This window comes from Procambarus clarkii, chromosome 9 (genome assembly GCF_040958095.1).
Source record: "Procambarus clarkii isolate CNS0578487 chromosome 9, FALCON_Pclarkii_2.0, whole genome shotgun sequence".
NCBI classification, from domain to species: domain Eukaryota; kingdom Metazoa; phylum Arthropoda; class Malacostraca; order Decapoda; family Cambaridae; genus Procambarus; species Procambarus clarkii.
This window is the reverse complement of record NC_091158.1, coordinates 16,751,561-16,768,447: the sequence shown is the minus strand read 5'-3', so window position 1 is coordinate 16,768,447 and position 16,887 is coordinate 16,751,561. Positions and strand designations below refer to the sequence as shown.

Here is a 16,887-nt window from a genome sequence, read left to right as displayed (position 1 = left end):
TGGCCCTTTTGAGCCATTACCAGTATCAGGAGCTGATACTGGAGATCTGTGGAGGTGCGACGCACCCTGCGTGACGGGAGATGTCTCCCTTGCTTTGTGTTGAGTTACAGTATGATTTATATACGATGATGTGGTCACCTAAGATGTTCTCAGTAGCATTCCCTTAATCTAGAACGTCCACACGTAATCACGAAACGCAGTTATCTCAAAAGTTTATATATAACCTCTCCGTTTCCCCTATTCATACGTTGACCGGCGGCTAGATGTTTATAATGGGGATAAGAAGCCGATGGTCTTGGGAGCATTTCCCCATTCTCTAATATGATATATATATTTGATTCAGATGTTTATCTTTGAATGTAACACCATCACAGCTGCCTCCCTCCTCACCACGACACCATCCCCTACCATTAATCATTTCAAACTCGCTCCCCCCCCCCCTCCTCTTCCTGTGGCACAATCATCCTCTCCTCTCAAACTTATTCTCGACAACTCCTGGCTCTGTCCCGTTTGTATACTCGTTTCACATTCCCATCTTTTCGCCACATTCGAAGGCAATAATTCAATACAAGACTCTACCCCGCACACAAACTCCATATTGGCGTGTCACCACACACACATACACACACACACACACACACACACACACACACACACACACACACACACACACACACACACACACACACACACACACACACACACACATACACCTTTCCTTGACATCACGCACTAACACAGTGTGCTCCTACACCAGTCCCGACGCCTGGGCATCCCACCTCCGAACCTCTTCACTTAACTAACTCCAGCCTGGACTCTCCCCCCACAGCTTGCGGTGACTGGCAGCACGAGTGTCTGTGTGGCTTTCCCCGGTGTATCGACGCCTCGCTCGTCGGTGATGGTAACCTCGACTGTCCTGAAGGATCCGACGAACGTAAGAACATGGTGGCTCTCTTCTCCTACTCATTCTCGCCTTCTCATTATCCCTCCCTTTTTTCCTATTCATTTTCTCTTTCTTCTAAATATCTTTTACTTCCCATACTCATTCTCTCTTCTAATTAGCTCCCCTTTTTCCTCTTTATCTATTAGTGAGAGTTTATGATTATCTTGGTGTTTTTATCTCTGTGAATTACATTGCTTGCAAACGTTTTAATTAATTAATTAAAAGTTACGTTTAGTTATTTCTATGAAATAAGTACAGTATAAAACGAATACTTATTAGGTAATGGCAGTGTTGCGTTTTCATTTTGTATGTATGGTTATATGTAACATTTTTGTATCAATATTGCATTCAGCGATGCTTTGTATAATTTTATCTTTCCTGGATTATATTATATAATCAATAATGCTTTCAATATTATTTACAATACTTCTAGGGCTACTACCAAGCTCATTATTATTATTATTGCTGATACTACTTCTGCCTCTAAAACTCACTTCTACTACTACTTCTATTGCTGTTTCTATGACTACTAAATTTGCTGTTCTGCGCACTATTAGACATTTAAAAAATACAGGAAACATTAGGTTTTTATCAGTGCTAATTCTTGAATTACCTAAATAAATACCCTAAATTAATTTAAGTATAGTGGACATGTTGGATATAGACTTATGGAGTGCTGTGGGCATTTTAATAGAGGCATATCATTTTATGTGATGCATATTATTTCAGTCTACGACTGTATCCAAATAGCGCAGAATCCCATAGGCCTTTGTCCAAATAGCACAGAACTTTATGTTACTGTATAGAATGCAACAACAATTCACGGGTTGTTGCAGGTATGAAGGGTTGTGAAAGTTCATTTGTTGATCACACACAGAGATCACACTAACGTGATGCATCAAATGAACAAATCCACAAGGGCCGTGACGATAATTCGAACCTGCGTCCGGGAGCATCCCAGGCAGGCAGTGGTTAAGGCAGTGTCTGGGATGCTCCCGGACGCAGGTTCGAATCCTCGTCACGGCCCTTGTGGATTTGTTCATTTGTTGATGATTAAGAAGAACATTCTTGCAAAGCCACTAAGAGGCATAGCCTTTGGGGCAGGTCCTAAAGACTAAACACAGAATTTGCAATAAATTTAAGAGTAGATAAAACTGTAAATTTTGAATACACGTTGTAATATAACGATTGCTGAATAATAACAGAATTTGAATTCACATAATTACTGTATCAGTATAAAGTGTTGACAAAAATTATATTGATGTTAGATTTCTAAATAGTAAAATATTAGGTGAGTTAGCAGCACTAGGTGGGACACTAAGATGATGAAATTAGTTACTATATTGTTCTATTTTTGAATAAAGTATAAGTTAAACAGGTTTTTACCTCATCAGGAAAGAAGTCTGCCATTGTCTGCTTTCCAAAGTTGCGCAGAACACTGTTTCTTCTACTGTTATTTCCAACACCATTAGTTAGCATTAATCTTCTGATGTGTCTGTTTGTGCAGTGAGCATCGACAAGAGCACCTACATCTGTCCGTCAGAGGTGATACAAACCTTGGAGCCTCGGAGACGTCGTCGACACACTGCTGGTGAGATTATCCTGTTTTCTTATCTCTCATCTTCCTTTTTCTTCTCTATTTTTCCCCCTTCTCCTCTACGCTCTGTCTTTCGTATTGGCTCCGGCCTGCGTAAGGACCTTCTGTTAACATCTCGTTTACATTCTGCTCTTGTAAGATAAGAACTGTTTGTTTTATTTTTGTTTTTACCTGTTTTATGTTCTCATAATAAGTTATTCATAATTTGTTTTTGCTTATGATATTTAGATATTTCAATGGATCTCTTTAACGTTACAGCCCCGTCATTTTAATAATCGTGATCAAAATCTTGGTCTAATAATTCCTGAAATTAGTATGGTTCTACCTATCTATCTAGTTTTCTTTCACCGTAGTTTACTATATCAAAGAAAACTGTCCATTAAATATAGTTGCAAACAAGATGGTAACTTTTATCTTTTTATTTTCTTCGAATAATTATTACTTTGTAACTACGAATATCATATCTTGTAAGTCGAACTTGCTCCTTAAATTATTACGACCTTCTGAACTTACAGTTACTGTCAAATATATTATTTTCAAAGATGGTTCCCTGTTAGTGAATCACTCCTCTTGTGAGATCTGTTTTGCCACTTTATATTTTCATTTCCCATGATAACATAGAAAACCATTATAGTTATTTTCCATCATATGTTATTTTATGAGATATGCTTACGACATGTGTGTGTTGATGACTTACATTAAGACGGACCACAAGACATCATAATGTGACTATAAAGACGATGACTACTACACAATGCTTCGCACACTAACTGTATTTATAAATGTAAACTATCACCACAAAGAGCCAATTCTAACCATAATAAAATATATTTCAATGTTTCTCTGAGTTTGTTCCTTCCACACTCTTAAGAACTGGCTAGTTCATACTGGCAAGATTTCACTAATTAGTTAAAAGTGATTAACTAAAATGGGTTAGAATTGATTTGTTGTGGTGGATAACCTTCCCACGCTCACCCTGTCATTTCCAGATATCTTCATATTCCATCATTTCATCCTGTCATTGTGATTGACATATTTGGCTCCGCCTGTCAAGGGGGTCTCACGTACTCAAGGGTTAAACCTCTCCAGGGCAGCTTGTGTTATGAATTTCCATTTTGTACGTTTTTATTTCGTTTTAATTATTCTCCGGTTTTGATTACTTTGTCACTGTTACGGTCGGAGCCTAACTCGGCCCGTGACGATACTTGCACTCTGGGGGGAGGGGTCTATGTTGTGTCATGAGCCTTGTGCGGCGGATCCACGTCAGTGCATCCGTCGCTGGTCTTGTCACCCACTTGATATCTCCAGCCCATTTCCGCCTACCATTTCTGTCACGTTCACCCATTTTCAACCTACTTGCCATCATCCACCCCCTACGATCATTCATCCCACGTTCACCTCCCACCCTGCATGCCCATCCACCCACCATCTCTCATGTTCACTAACAACTATTCACACCCTCACCAATCCATCAACCCCATCCCTCACGTTTACCCGCTACCAACCTCATCAAACTGACGGTGACTGGCGACCTGCAGAAGGAGTGCGAAGTGAAGTGCGGGACGCAGTCGCGACGGAGGTGTCCCCAGGTCGTGTGGAGGCTGACCGTCCCCTTGGCCTGCTGACCTCCACAGTGGGTACCTTCGTCAATGACGGCACCACCTCCGAGTACGCCACATTGGTATACGGCACCAGCTTACACGGACACTACACGTCGCTGACCACAACTTCCTCGCGGGTGTTCTTTGCTTTGCCAACCCGCGTCCACAGCAGACATCTAGATAATTCGACGTCCTCTGAGTTGCGGACGAGCGTCGTCGACGATACCACAACTATCTACACTACACGCTTTTTGCACACAAACATTGACGGGACCAACGCCAAGCTTATTGAGACTGTGACGGACGTTCATTCTGATCTTTCCAAATCCCCCACAGCTCCCTTCAGCATTCCTGTCCAGGGAACCTTCACAGAAGTCTCAGGAGGCCAGGAGGCTCACCTAAAGGTCAGTCTGGTCGATGGCTCCTCGAATTCCAGACCCGTAGCAGACGAAGTCGTGACGCTGACGGGCACACAGGGTCAGTTCATCAAGGATGGTCCTTCTCAGGCCACCACTTACAATGTCTTCACTGGGTCCTACTCAAAGGACCACCGCACCTACCTCTTCTTCTTTGGTAATACAGCTTTACCACAGAATCCAGGGATTGCAGGACCTGCTACAGCTTCCCAGATCCATACTGAGGTTGTTCTTAAGAAAGGTGGGAACCAGTCCAAGATCTTAGTGGACATGGAGAAGGATTTGCAAATGATTGTACCATCCATACCTCGGAACATCGACTCAACAGCTGCTCCAGACATGCTTATGGGAGAGGGAATGGTTGACGGCCGCATCATGGGTGGAGTGTTCATCGAAGGGTCTGAGGGTTTTGACATGGAAGGCACTCAGAGCCAGAGTGGCGAGACCAGCATGATGACTATCACTATTGGTCGTCCTGTCGCCCACACCCGGGTCATCCAGCCGGAGTTCGTCAAGCAGCCAGAAGAGGTTACGGTTCTCAGCATGGACAACATGCTTCATGAGACGAGTGATAGTGATAATGAAATTGACGTGACTCTCCTCCGGGCGCGCAAGGCCCGCCTCACCAATCAGGATATCATCGCAGACCTCCGGACGTCTCGACCTCTGGAGGTGAACCTTCCCACGTACACCGTTGGCCAACCAAATGTTCCTCTTGAGCAAGTTGTCGCACTCAGCAAAAATATGTTGAAAAAGACGGAGAAATCGGTAGAAAGGAGTATGAGTGAAGGACATCAGGAGTCGCACCAGCGTGAGGGAAAATCCGTCACCGACATTCGGGCTAGATTCAACCTTGGTAGTGGAGGTGCAGAGTCTGACCTTCCCACCGTTACCTATGTAGGCTTCGCCGACTTCACCACGAACATCGCTGGCACCATCGTGGTGTTTACACCCCGCTCAGCAACCCCTAATAAAGTAGTGAAACCACCGGTGTCGAAGACCAAAGAACAACATTCCCAAGTGACACCAAGCCCAACCCTGCCACCAGCACCGGAGCCAACCCTACCACCTGCACCAGAGCCAACCCTGCCACTTGCACCAGCGCCAACCCTGTCACTTGCACCAGAACCAACCCTGTCACCTGCACCAGAGCCAACCACTCTAGCCCCACGTCTCGCCACCTCCAGACAGAAAGAAGCGGACGTCATCGCTGAAACTCCTTCAGAGAGCCTTACCCTTAGTACGCCGGTAAAGGAATTTAACCACAAACTAGACATGGAAACGCGGATGGTCACACAAACAGAAGGGACATTATTACTGAAAGAAAACCAAGAGGGAAATTCCGATGATGCATTGGATAATGATTTTTCCACTATCTCTACTCTAAGATTCAACACAGTCGACCAATACCCTACTGGCCTCGTATCGTCAATTGGAGGAACTATTGTTAGGCAGGGAATGACTACGCTTCTCACTACCTATGTATATGGTACATACATTCAGAACCATTATGCGCAGATAGTACAGAGTACTTCAAGCATTTTCTACCTTGTCTCTCGCTCGGCAACTCCGTCAGTACAAGTTGCTCCATCAATACATGTTTCTACACCAGTACCAGTTGCTCCTTCAGTTCAAAGTGCTGCCACGGCATTGGGTCCTGGCGTATCAGAAGCGACTACTGAATTCAACAATGTGTATGATTATGAGTACGATGGCTCCACAACAGAGAAGGATCTGACAAAGGGTGTTGAGGAGATAGTAGACAATGCATTGGGACGCTCCGTGGCCTCGAGCCCCGGCCAGCAGCTGATCGTTGACACCGACAGCGGTAAGGAAGCTAAAGGAGGAGTGCCAGCCGTGACACCTGAGCCAACGGAGAAGGAAAACCCTGCCGACTCAATCTCCGTCTTCACCTACTACACCTACCTACTTCACAGGAGGAACAACCACCGTGTCTACGCGCTTCGAGACTTCAACTCTCTTCCTGCCTTTCTTCGTTACAAAAACTACTACGGAAACCTCACCCACGAAGGTCACACCTGAGCCATCGAAAGCTTCAGCATCAATTTATCTCACTACCTACACATACTACACCACTCTCTTCGTCGACGGCTCTACACAGGTGTCTAGTCGTACTGAAGTGCTCACAAAGGAAGCTGGAGATAGCACCTCCAGTCTCCTCCCTTCATTCTTATCTCCCACCCCTGCAGTGACTGCCTCTCCAGTTGCTACAACAACCACAATGACTGTCACCACTACTACCACGACTACTGAAACGACTACTACTACAACGACTACTACTACAACAACTACAACAACAACAAGCCCCAAGCCTACTACAACCACTACGGAAGCTATCACCCCTGAGCCTCTGACTACCACAACAACTACTGAAGCTACCACCCCTGAGCCTCCACCTACCACAACAACTACTGAAGCTACCACCCCGAAGCCTCCACCAACCACAACGACTACCGAAGCTACCACCCCTGAGCCTCCACCTACCACAACAACTACTGAAGCTACCACCCCTAAGCCTCCACCAACCACAACGACTACCGAAGCTACCACCCCTGAGCCTCCGCCTACCACGACTCCTTCCCTTAACACCACAGAAGGAACGCCAAAGGAGCACGATGACCTTACTGTGATTGAGGCCATCAGCGTGGACGACTACGAACCAACCACGGAGTCCGTGTTGGAGTCCTTCACGGAGTCCATGTCTGAGAGTATGTCCGAGTCGTCGACGGACTCCTCTGCTCAGGACGTGACGGAAGCGCCAAGAGTCGCTCTGGACTCCTCCCTCAACCCGGAGGACGAAGTGAACGCGGTCTTCTATCCTCGAACGTACTACACCACCTACACCTACTTCACCACCTTCTACCGTGCCGCCTCTTCGTCCATCGTCAGTAGCCTCGAGACCCTCACGAACGTGGTGACCGACCCGAGTGAGCAGGAGAAGCACAAGACCTTGACTCCCGTCGTGCCTACTTACCCCGTCACCTACTACACCACCTACACCTACTGGACCACTTTCTTCAGGGAGAACGCCACCATCTCCACCAGCTCCGAGAAGACTCTCTCGAATATCGTGACCCCGACCTCAATGGCCACGATCCCGACGGTGCATCCTGCCGAAGCCTTCACCCCAGTAACAGAACCTTCCTCCACTACTACAACAGCAACTCTCGTCACCTCCACCCCGGCCCTGACCACCTTCTACACCACCTACACCTATTACACCTCGACTTACGTAGGCGACCAAACCATCGTCAACAGCCGCCTTGAGACGGTCACAAACGTCGTCTCCTCTACGCTTACGCCCTCAGTGAGTACAGTATTGACCGAGGAACCTACGATTGGGACAGTGGATGAACCGTTTGGATTCGCCACCACGGAGGATGAACCATTTGGATTCGCTACCACGGAGGATAAACCATTTGGATTCGCTACCACGAAGGATCAACCATTTGGATTCGCCACCACGGAGGATGAGCCATTTGGATTCGCCACCACTGAGGATGTACCATTTGGATTCACTACCACTAACAATAAGCTATTTGGATTCGCTACCACCGAGAATGAACCATTTGGATTCACTGCCACTAAAGATAAACCATTTGGATTCACTACCACTAAGGAAAAACCATTTGTATTTGCGACCACAGAGGATCGTACATTTGGATTCACCACCAATGAGAATGAACCATTTGGATTCGAAACCACTGAGGATGAACTATTTGGATTTACTAACACTAAGGATAAACCATTTAGATTTGAGACCACAGAGGATCGTACATTTGGATTCACCACCACTGATAGTAAACCATTTAGATTCACCTCAGCTGGAATTAAACCATTTGGATTCACCACCACTGACGTCACTACATTTGGATTCACAACAACTGACGTTAATCCATTTGGATTCACAACAACTGACGTTAATCCATTTGGATTCACAACCACTGAAGTTAATTCATTTGGATTCACAACCACTGAAGCTAATCCATTTGGATTCACAACCACTGAAGCTAATCCATTTGGATTCACAACCACTGAAGCTAATCCATTTGGGTTCACAACCTCTGATGTTAAACCATTTGGATTCACCACCACTGATGTTAAACCATTTGGATTCACCACCACTGATGTTAAACCATTTGGATTCACCACTACTGATACACCATTCGGATTCACCACCACTGAGGAAAATATGTTTGAACTCACCCCTACTGAGGATGATTCTTTTGGACTCAACACCACTGAGAATATACCTTTTGGATTCACCACTGCAAATAATAATGTATTTGGATTCACAACAGACGTCCCCGACGAGTCCGAGCCTGACGTGATGGCTAAAACTAAGTCAACTGGCCTTCTCTCCACCATACGAGGCAGCACTGTTGTCGACGGCACAACCACAGTCTTCTCGACAAACATCATTGGTACTGTTGTCGACGGTCTGTATGCCCAGATTCAGTCAACCACCAGCTTCATCGTCCTTCCGTCGGAGGAGGAAGAGGCACCAGGATTCTTCTTGGCGTCGCCCACTAAAGAGACTTCCCCTAGCCTGCCGTTCTTCTTCCTCCCCACAGCCAGCGAGGACGTTGAGCCGTCACCGGCAACTCTCGCGCCCATCTTCCCTCTGGCTACGAAGGTGAGCGAAGATGATGTTCCGGTCACGCAGCCGGCTCTGTTTGTAACACCAGTACTCGACTCCTCTCTGGTTGATCTCACAGCTGACACGCCGGCTGTGGATACTGCCACATGAAGCTCTACCGGAAGATGACACTACTGAAGAACCGGAAAAGGATGTCGGTCCCTTGCTTGGTAAAACGAAGACTAAAGGCAATTTCCCATCAACCAGCCGCAATCAATTTCCTCTGCGTATTCCAGGTTCTCGTAGCAGACGTCCAGATATATTGCCCTTCTTGAGGCGCACGTCCGTCCGTCCGCGCCCGGCAACCATCACCAGGGATGGTGTGACACCCACAGTGACAGCGACTCCTGCAAGTACCTTAGAGGAGGAAGATAAGCTTACAACTAGTACCCGTCCATTCCGGTTTGGTTTCGTGGATTCCACAACTGCCCGCACATCCGCAGCTCCATCCTCTGTCCGCTTCCGCTTTCAGTCCCCAGGATCAGTAATACCCACTGGATCCTCTCGTCCCGGATTCTTTGGCTCGGCAAGTATTAGACACAGTTCCCCTGGGTTCCGATTTGGTTCAACCGGTGTAAGTCACTTTGGTGGCTTGAGCAGCCCGGGAAGCTTCAGACAAGGTGGTTCTCGCTCTTCTGTCTTTCCAGGAGCTAGCAAAGTTATCTCGCCCTCCTCAGTGCTGCACAAGGTGAAAACTACGGTTGCTCCTGAGTCTGACCTCACGTTCTTTGATGAAGAAGACGAATCTGATTTCTTCACGCCTTCTTCCAACAACCCTCAGGCAGGGTTCCGCCAGTTCAGTTTTCGACCGAGACAGCCGGTAGACACACCAGGTACAAGGTCGACGATTCCTTTCGCCCTGCTTAACCGTCGCCCAGGAAGCACAACGCCGCAGAGAGAACCACCAACTGCAAGTAGATTCTCTCCAGCTCCAAAGTCATTGGATGAGATAGACCATTTTGAGGAAGAAGAACCATTTATAAATCCGACAACTCCAGCTCCCTCGGCCGGCTTCCGCATCAACCGAGTGAACCTAGAAGAGCGTAGACGCAGCCATTTCCGACAAAGCAGGCCAGACTTGTCCAAATTATTCCCTCGCAGAAATTCGGCGAAATCTGATCTTGACAACGAAGCCACAAAGGTTGCTCCAGTGTTTGTTGAAGCCGATGGCAGATTCCTCACGCCAGAAGAACTGGAGGAAATACTAGCGGATGAGGTTGTGCCAGAAGAGACATTAATCAGAAAGAAACGTCAGGTAAGTGAATTTGGAATGCGCACTTCATCTAGAGGAACAGCCAGACGTGCAGCAGCTACTAGAGGAAGCAGTCGCTCAAGAGACTCATTACCCTTACCACCTCGTTCAACAGCTTCCGCACCAAGAATTACAAATGGAAAGCCTCGTTCTCCAGCTCCAAATGGAAAGCCTCGCGTCACAGCTCCAACACCAACACGAAAGGAAGGTGGATCACAGTTCACTCTGACTAATGCACGATCAAGGGGTCGCGTAGCAGCCCCAGAACCGGTGGAAAAGCCTGCTGAGGAGTCGAAACCTGAGCCAGCAAAACCTGCGAGACCCTCAAGAAGTCGCACGTCACTACCAACTAGACCTCGTGCCTCTAGGACTCGTGCGACTGTTCCTTTAGGCAACATACGTGGTCGAGGATTTAGAAGACCCTCAACAGATAACAATGTACGTACCTCTAGTAAGTTCACGCCTCCAAGACAATCAAGTTCTCCAATTAGAAGGCCACCGTCAACAATGAATTCAAGAAATGGTGAAAACCGTGTTCGAAGGCCTGCCGCAAATCGTAAACCTCCTGCTGAAAGCCGCAAACCTCCTGCCACAAATCCTATTATGGAGTTCAGAAACAGACCTTCACCTCCTATTACAACAGAGGCTCCAGCCATCTTCCCAAGCGAAGACGGAGGCTTTTTAATTCAGGATGAACTTACAGTCACGCGGGAGACACCTGTAAAGGCGACGATCCCCCTGGTGGAAGATGGTGTGACGGTACAAAAAGAGGTCATTACAGCTTCCTTGCAAACGGAAATTGTCCAGCCAGACCAAATAACTCAGACTGAGATCGATGGTGCTATTAAGCTGCTACTCAGCACAGTTGATGGCGGCAACGAAATTACCCACTATGTGGTGGACCCAGTAGAGACTACCTCAGTTACTTTCACGCCCACCTTTATCGGCGGCCGTCGCACCTCTGCGTCCGTCGTCCTTCCCTCTACTGCCTACAATGTTGTCACCATTGTTAAACCAAAACAAGGAGGAGACATACAACAGTTGCTACAGTTGCTTCTGGCCCAGCAGCAGCAACCACCACAGAATCCCCTTCTAGCAGCCTTGGGTCTTGGTCAGCCGGTAACCAGTGAAGTGGTGCACACTCGCTCCTATGTCACTACTGTCACCAACGTCGTATCTACGGCCATCCCCATCATCTTTCGCGGAAAAACCATCCAGACCACGATTGTTGAGTCTGAAGTGGAAGTCGTGACGGCAACAGAACTAACCACAGAGACTGTCATAGCCCATGCTTCACCTGGGGCTCTAACTAATGCCAACCCTTTGAATCAGCTTTTGCCGCTCCTTCTTCAAGGACAACTTCAGCAGCAAACCCCTCAAATCAGACCAACACGTGAGCCTTCCATAGACGCTTCAAAAGTTGATCCTCAGCTGTTGGACCAGCTCTTAAAACAGCAGCAAAACGGAAAGACAGTCAACCAGCGAAGGGCCAAACCCGACCCTGCACCCACGCCTTCGCCGGTAGAGACATCTGTTGTTACCTTGTATGTATCGGGCAGGAGACCCGGAGAATTCTCCACCATTCTCTCCACCGTCACCGTTTCTGGAGATGCCACTAGAAGGAAGCGAGGTTCTCTTAACACGAAAGACGTCCAGGCCACCATTCTTCCTCAGTACATTGAGACGGACAAGGGTCTCTTTCAACTGCCTGACACTTACGGTGAAGACGACATTGACTGGTTCATTGTGTCTGCCATGAATGAGATAGATACCAATGATATTAGTAAAGTAACACCAAGTTTGGAGTCTGTCCTGGGAGATTTGGCACAGTACGCCGAACAGACCCCATTAATTCTCCACAACGGAACTCATTCATTTAATACACAGCCTTTTTTATGGGAGGGCCCCGCTGAGTCAGCCCCGCTCAAGCGGAATGTTCGGAGTGCACAACGGGGCACATCTGGCCTTCCTGCAGCTCGGAAGATCCAAGATGGAACACTAGATCAACAAATCGTTCTAAACACTGATGGCAAAGGCTTATCCAGAGATCAGTTTAGCGTTTCAGATTTGCGACTGCAGAATCGTCTCGTTTCGGAACAGGTGCACCAGCTGCAAGCTCCAACCACTTACTTCACAACATTCACCTTACTACACCACATTGCTGGACGGCTCTGGGAAAGAGTTTGTTCAGAGCTCAGAGGAGACCATTACGCAGTTGGCTACACATGACAATATTCGCTTTGATGAATTAACCAGAATAGATGATGATGGACCATCTCTCTTAAATGGAGTTCCAATTCAAGCCAAGTTCACTCTGGATGATGCTATTATCCCAGGAAAACCGCGCCCAGTGCCTGATCCGGTGTTCACAGAGCCACCGCCACCATTCGGGCCAATCGTTCGTCATTTTGTCCCAGGAGAGCCCACTGATCCTGATGAATTTGTAGATTCGCTCGTTAACGACGATCCTCACACACAGCAAGGTACACAACTCTCAGGGAGCGTAGTTCCCGCACCAGGGCGTGAACACCTCAACCCACAACTAGTCATTCATCCAGAGTTAGAAGAATCATCACTCAGAGACACAAATACTGGTTCCCGGCAGAAGCCCCGCCTTGTTGTCCTGACCCGAAAACGGCCAGTGCAGCACTCGGTGGCAGACGACCGTGTCAGAGCTGTTATCATGCGGCGCCGTCCTGTGAACCAGATAAGTAGTGATGAACCTGATTTGACACAGCATCTTGATGAACAGCCTCTTACACCTACCAGTACACTTACACAAACCACACCATTACTCCCCGTGATTCCAGTGCCCGAAATTCAGGACAATATTCAGGCTGAAAATGTCCAGGACTTTGTAGATTTCAAAAAATTAGATAGTCTACCCACCGAGGCGACGCATGAAATAATGGAAACAGAGGAACAGGACCTGGTTGACGGGGCGGTGGACGGCAGTCCAGGAAGCAATCATCGAGTCCGTGTCACTGTTACCAGCCGGCGGCGGGTGCAGCTGACCAGCACTGTTGAAGAGGACAAGACCATGACACTTCCTGGTGGTGGTCGACGTGTGGTTGTGACCCGTCTCCTTCCTCAACCCACTGTGGTTGCCAGCCCTCTGCGTCCTCTGGTGGCTACTGTTAATACATACTACACTGTTTATTCCTACCTATATACCCTCTATGAGAATGCCACACCTTACTCAGTGTCTACAAGAGAGGTTACGGTGTCCAATAGGGTAGAACCCACTGTTATCTCCGTCTTGCCGACGTTCCAGACAGGGACAGCAGTTGGAGGCTTTTATACACTGGAAACTGGAACTAGTGTCGCCACCTTGGGAGAGCGTGTCCTTAAATCTCTTACTACACAAATTTTCCTTGCCTCTGCAACCTTGATTGAATTGACTCCTGAAGCCATAAAACAAAATGAGGAAGCCGAACAGCGGTTAGCAACCTCAGAAACTCCTGAAGCTAGCACTTCTTCAACTCCTGAAGCTAGCACTTCTTCAACTCGAAGACGCCCTACTTCCTCAGTGACTCTCCAGTCCTCTCTGGTAGAAGATGATCCTATAGCACCCACAGACACTCCTTTCCTAACCACTAGCAGCTTCAGATCCACTCAGGCGAGAAGTGAAGCATCTCATCAGAGAGAAGGGGAAAGATCTACACCTATATCACTTGACGATATAACCGTTACTTCAGATGAAGGGGTTACACCCTCAAGAGCTGGTGTTAGAGACCGTGGTAGAGGTACTCTCAGATTCTCTGATCCACGAAAACGTGTTCGAGTTACTGTCACCAAGCGACGTCCTGTTACCCCTGTTTCTCAGGATCCATCAGATGCACTTATCGCAGACACTTCCGAAGATGAAATTCCGTCTGAAACTCCTGAACTGGCCCGGGAGCTTCCAGCCCTCGATGATACACCTACAGAGCCTGAAGTTGTGGATACAGAGGTAACTTCAGAACCCCCAAGTCATCAAGAAAAACCATCCACATCACCACCATTCCGATTCTCTCATATAGGACCCAGAAAACGTCCAGATACTCCACCTTCGCGATCACCTCAGGACAGATTCACCCCTCATCCTCTTCCGGATGAAGACAGGTCCACTCCACGACCTCCTCCAGGTGAAGGAAGGTTTACACCACGACCTGATCCGGGCGAAGAAAAGTTTGCCCCTAGACCGTCTCCTGATGAAGATAAGTTTGCATCACGACCTCCTCCAGTCGAGGAAAGGTTTACACCTAGACCAGTTTCAGGTGAGGGTAAGTTCACACCACGACCAGATGAAGAGATATTCATTCCAAGGCCAATACCAGGCGAAAAAGCATCACCAGAAGAGCCTGCACTTGAAGACGTTCACGAAGAACCTGGGACCGAAGCACCTAGACCCACACCAACGCCTACCCGTCCAACTCGACCTCCTCGAACGTCACTTCGCAGAGACGACATCCCCATTATTCGAAGGCCAGGATTCGAGCGTACATCGCGTCCGTTCGTATCGCAGCAGGATTTGAAGAAGACTTCAACTACAGATGAGCACCGCCTTAGGTTCACACCAGCACCAGAACCAGAGGTCAAAGCTGAAGTTTCCGAAGCCCCATCTGTCGACCCAACCAAGGAACCCGAAACCACTGATGGAGAATATGGCTATGATTATTATGATGACTATTATTATGATGAATATCCAGAGACATCAACGACTGATGGACCTGTGGAAGAGGAGGCGCACCTTCCTGAAGCAGTTCAGGATCAACATCTGCCGCCTCTTATTGAAGAAGATCCAGTTACTGAGGCTTCTCCGCCTGTTCTGAAACTGAAACCAAAGTTTGTGAGGCCGTCGCACTTCGATGTCAAGACAACTGCTTTTGACGTTACTGATGCTCTGAAGCGAGAACGAACACACACTAAATTCGTTCCGTCGACTCGAACGCGCACCACAGCCAGCCGACAGCATCTGCCAACCCAGAGTGAAGAACCCATTACCGCTTCTAATGTCGTATTCAGCACTTACACCACCACCACACTTCTGCCCATCTTGGGTGGTGAACGGTCGATCACTCTAACTATCCTTACCTCTACCCTCACCACCCTGGCCGAGGACCAGCTCCACCTCATCACTGACTCTCCTGAACTGTTCGATCCGTCTCTGGCCACGGCGACAGCCACGACTACCCTTTCCGCTCCTCCGCCCTCTCTCGCACCTTCTTCCCCTGTGGTGGATGACACCCAGGCAACCTCGGTGACCGACACGCTATCTGAGGAAGCCGAGGTCACCTCTCCCGCCCACATTGATACTGGCTCCAGTCTGCCACTCCCGGAGACCTCTAAGGGTAAGTTGTATCTCCTCCACTTTTACGGGGTCTTTAGGTTCTCTTATAAATGTAGTTCTCGTGAGAGTTCTCTTCTCTTAGCTCTAAACATGCCCTTATAATTATTAGAGTTTCTTTCTCAATCTTGACCTAGTTGTCAGCTTAATATTACATGCAGCCAACTTGGCTGTAATTTAAAGTATGGAAAACTATTTAGCTTTCATGTACGCCAGATAAGTCATGTTTCTAGCTAAGAATTATAAATAACGAAGTACTGAGCCTCTTGTGGGGTTTGTCTGTCCAGAACTGCTGCATGAATCTTCATTAACTTGGGTGCAGCCTTTACACTCCCTGTAGTGTGTGTGGGTGTGTGTGTGTGTGTGTGAGTGTGTGTGGTGGGGAGTGGTGAAATACATCCCTAGTCTCTGGATACCTGTTGCCCGTCCGCTACCTCCCTCCACCCCTGCTTCTCCTCCACTGTATTTGTTCTTCAAAAATGTCGGGATCACCTGAAGTTACAGATATTTACATAACAAACCAAACATTAAATACATTATCCGACGAGTGTTTTTACCAAACTTTCGTTGGATTCTTGAGTGTGTGATAAAAAAAAACTACCACATAAAAGTTAGAATTATTACTCAATCGATTCGTGCAAGATTTTTTTCCCAGATGAAAATACTCCAAATTCCGTAACTAAAGATGCTCTTGGTAACTGTTAACACCGCCAGCAAACACCCATGCTCGCTGCCCTTCACTGTCCTATACCACACTAACACCCTCCGTGTAGGTTGGAACTTATTGCTAACTGTCTGTAGTGTTTGTGAGATGAGAGTGAGAGAGTTGCATATGGTAATGTTATCCCCAGTAAAAGCTTTTTTTATATATAATGCTAACTATTTGTCTTTGGTCGACTGACATCCGTATGCAGTACAACTTGGCATTTTAAATTAAACACTTAACATGTGGATTAATTGTTTATATCTTCTATGTGCATGTTGGAGTATCTACTAATTTATTTAATGTCAAATAAGCTTGACTTCCAGATCAGCTGAAGTAGAACGAACCCGAGGTAAGTACAGCCATATAAAGTAAGGGTGCTCTGG

The 16,887-nt window shown here is 47.3% G+C and overlaps 1 protein-coding gene across 1 annotated transcript in view; it reads left to right on the top strand.

Annotated features, from left to right (window-relative positions):
* LOC123766198 (mucin-17) overlaps nt 1-16,887 on the top strand; it is a 127,422-nt gene that overhangs the window by 87,126 nt on the left and 23,409 nt on the right. The window contains 6 exon segments of the mRNA XM_069321188.1: nt 830-934; nt 2,451-2,534; nt 4,082-6,480; nt 6,482-9,325; nt 9,327-12,614; nt 12,616-15,802. Coding sequence (XP_069177289.1) covers nt 830-934; nt 2,451-2,534; nt 4,082-6,480; nt 6,482-9,325; nt 9,327-12,614; nt 12,616-15,802 — 11,907 coding nt within the window.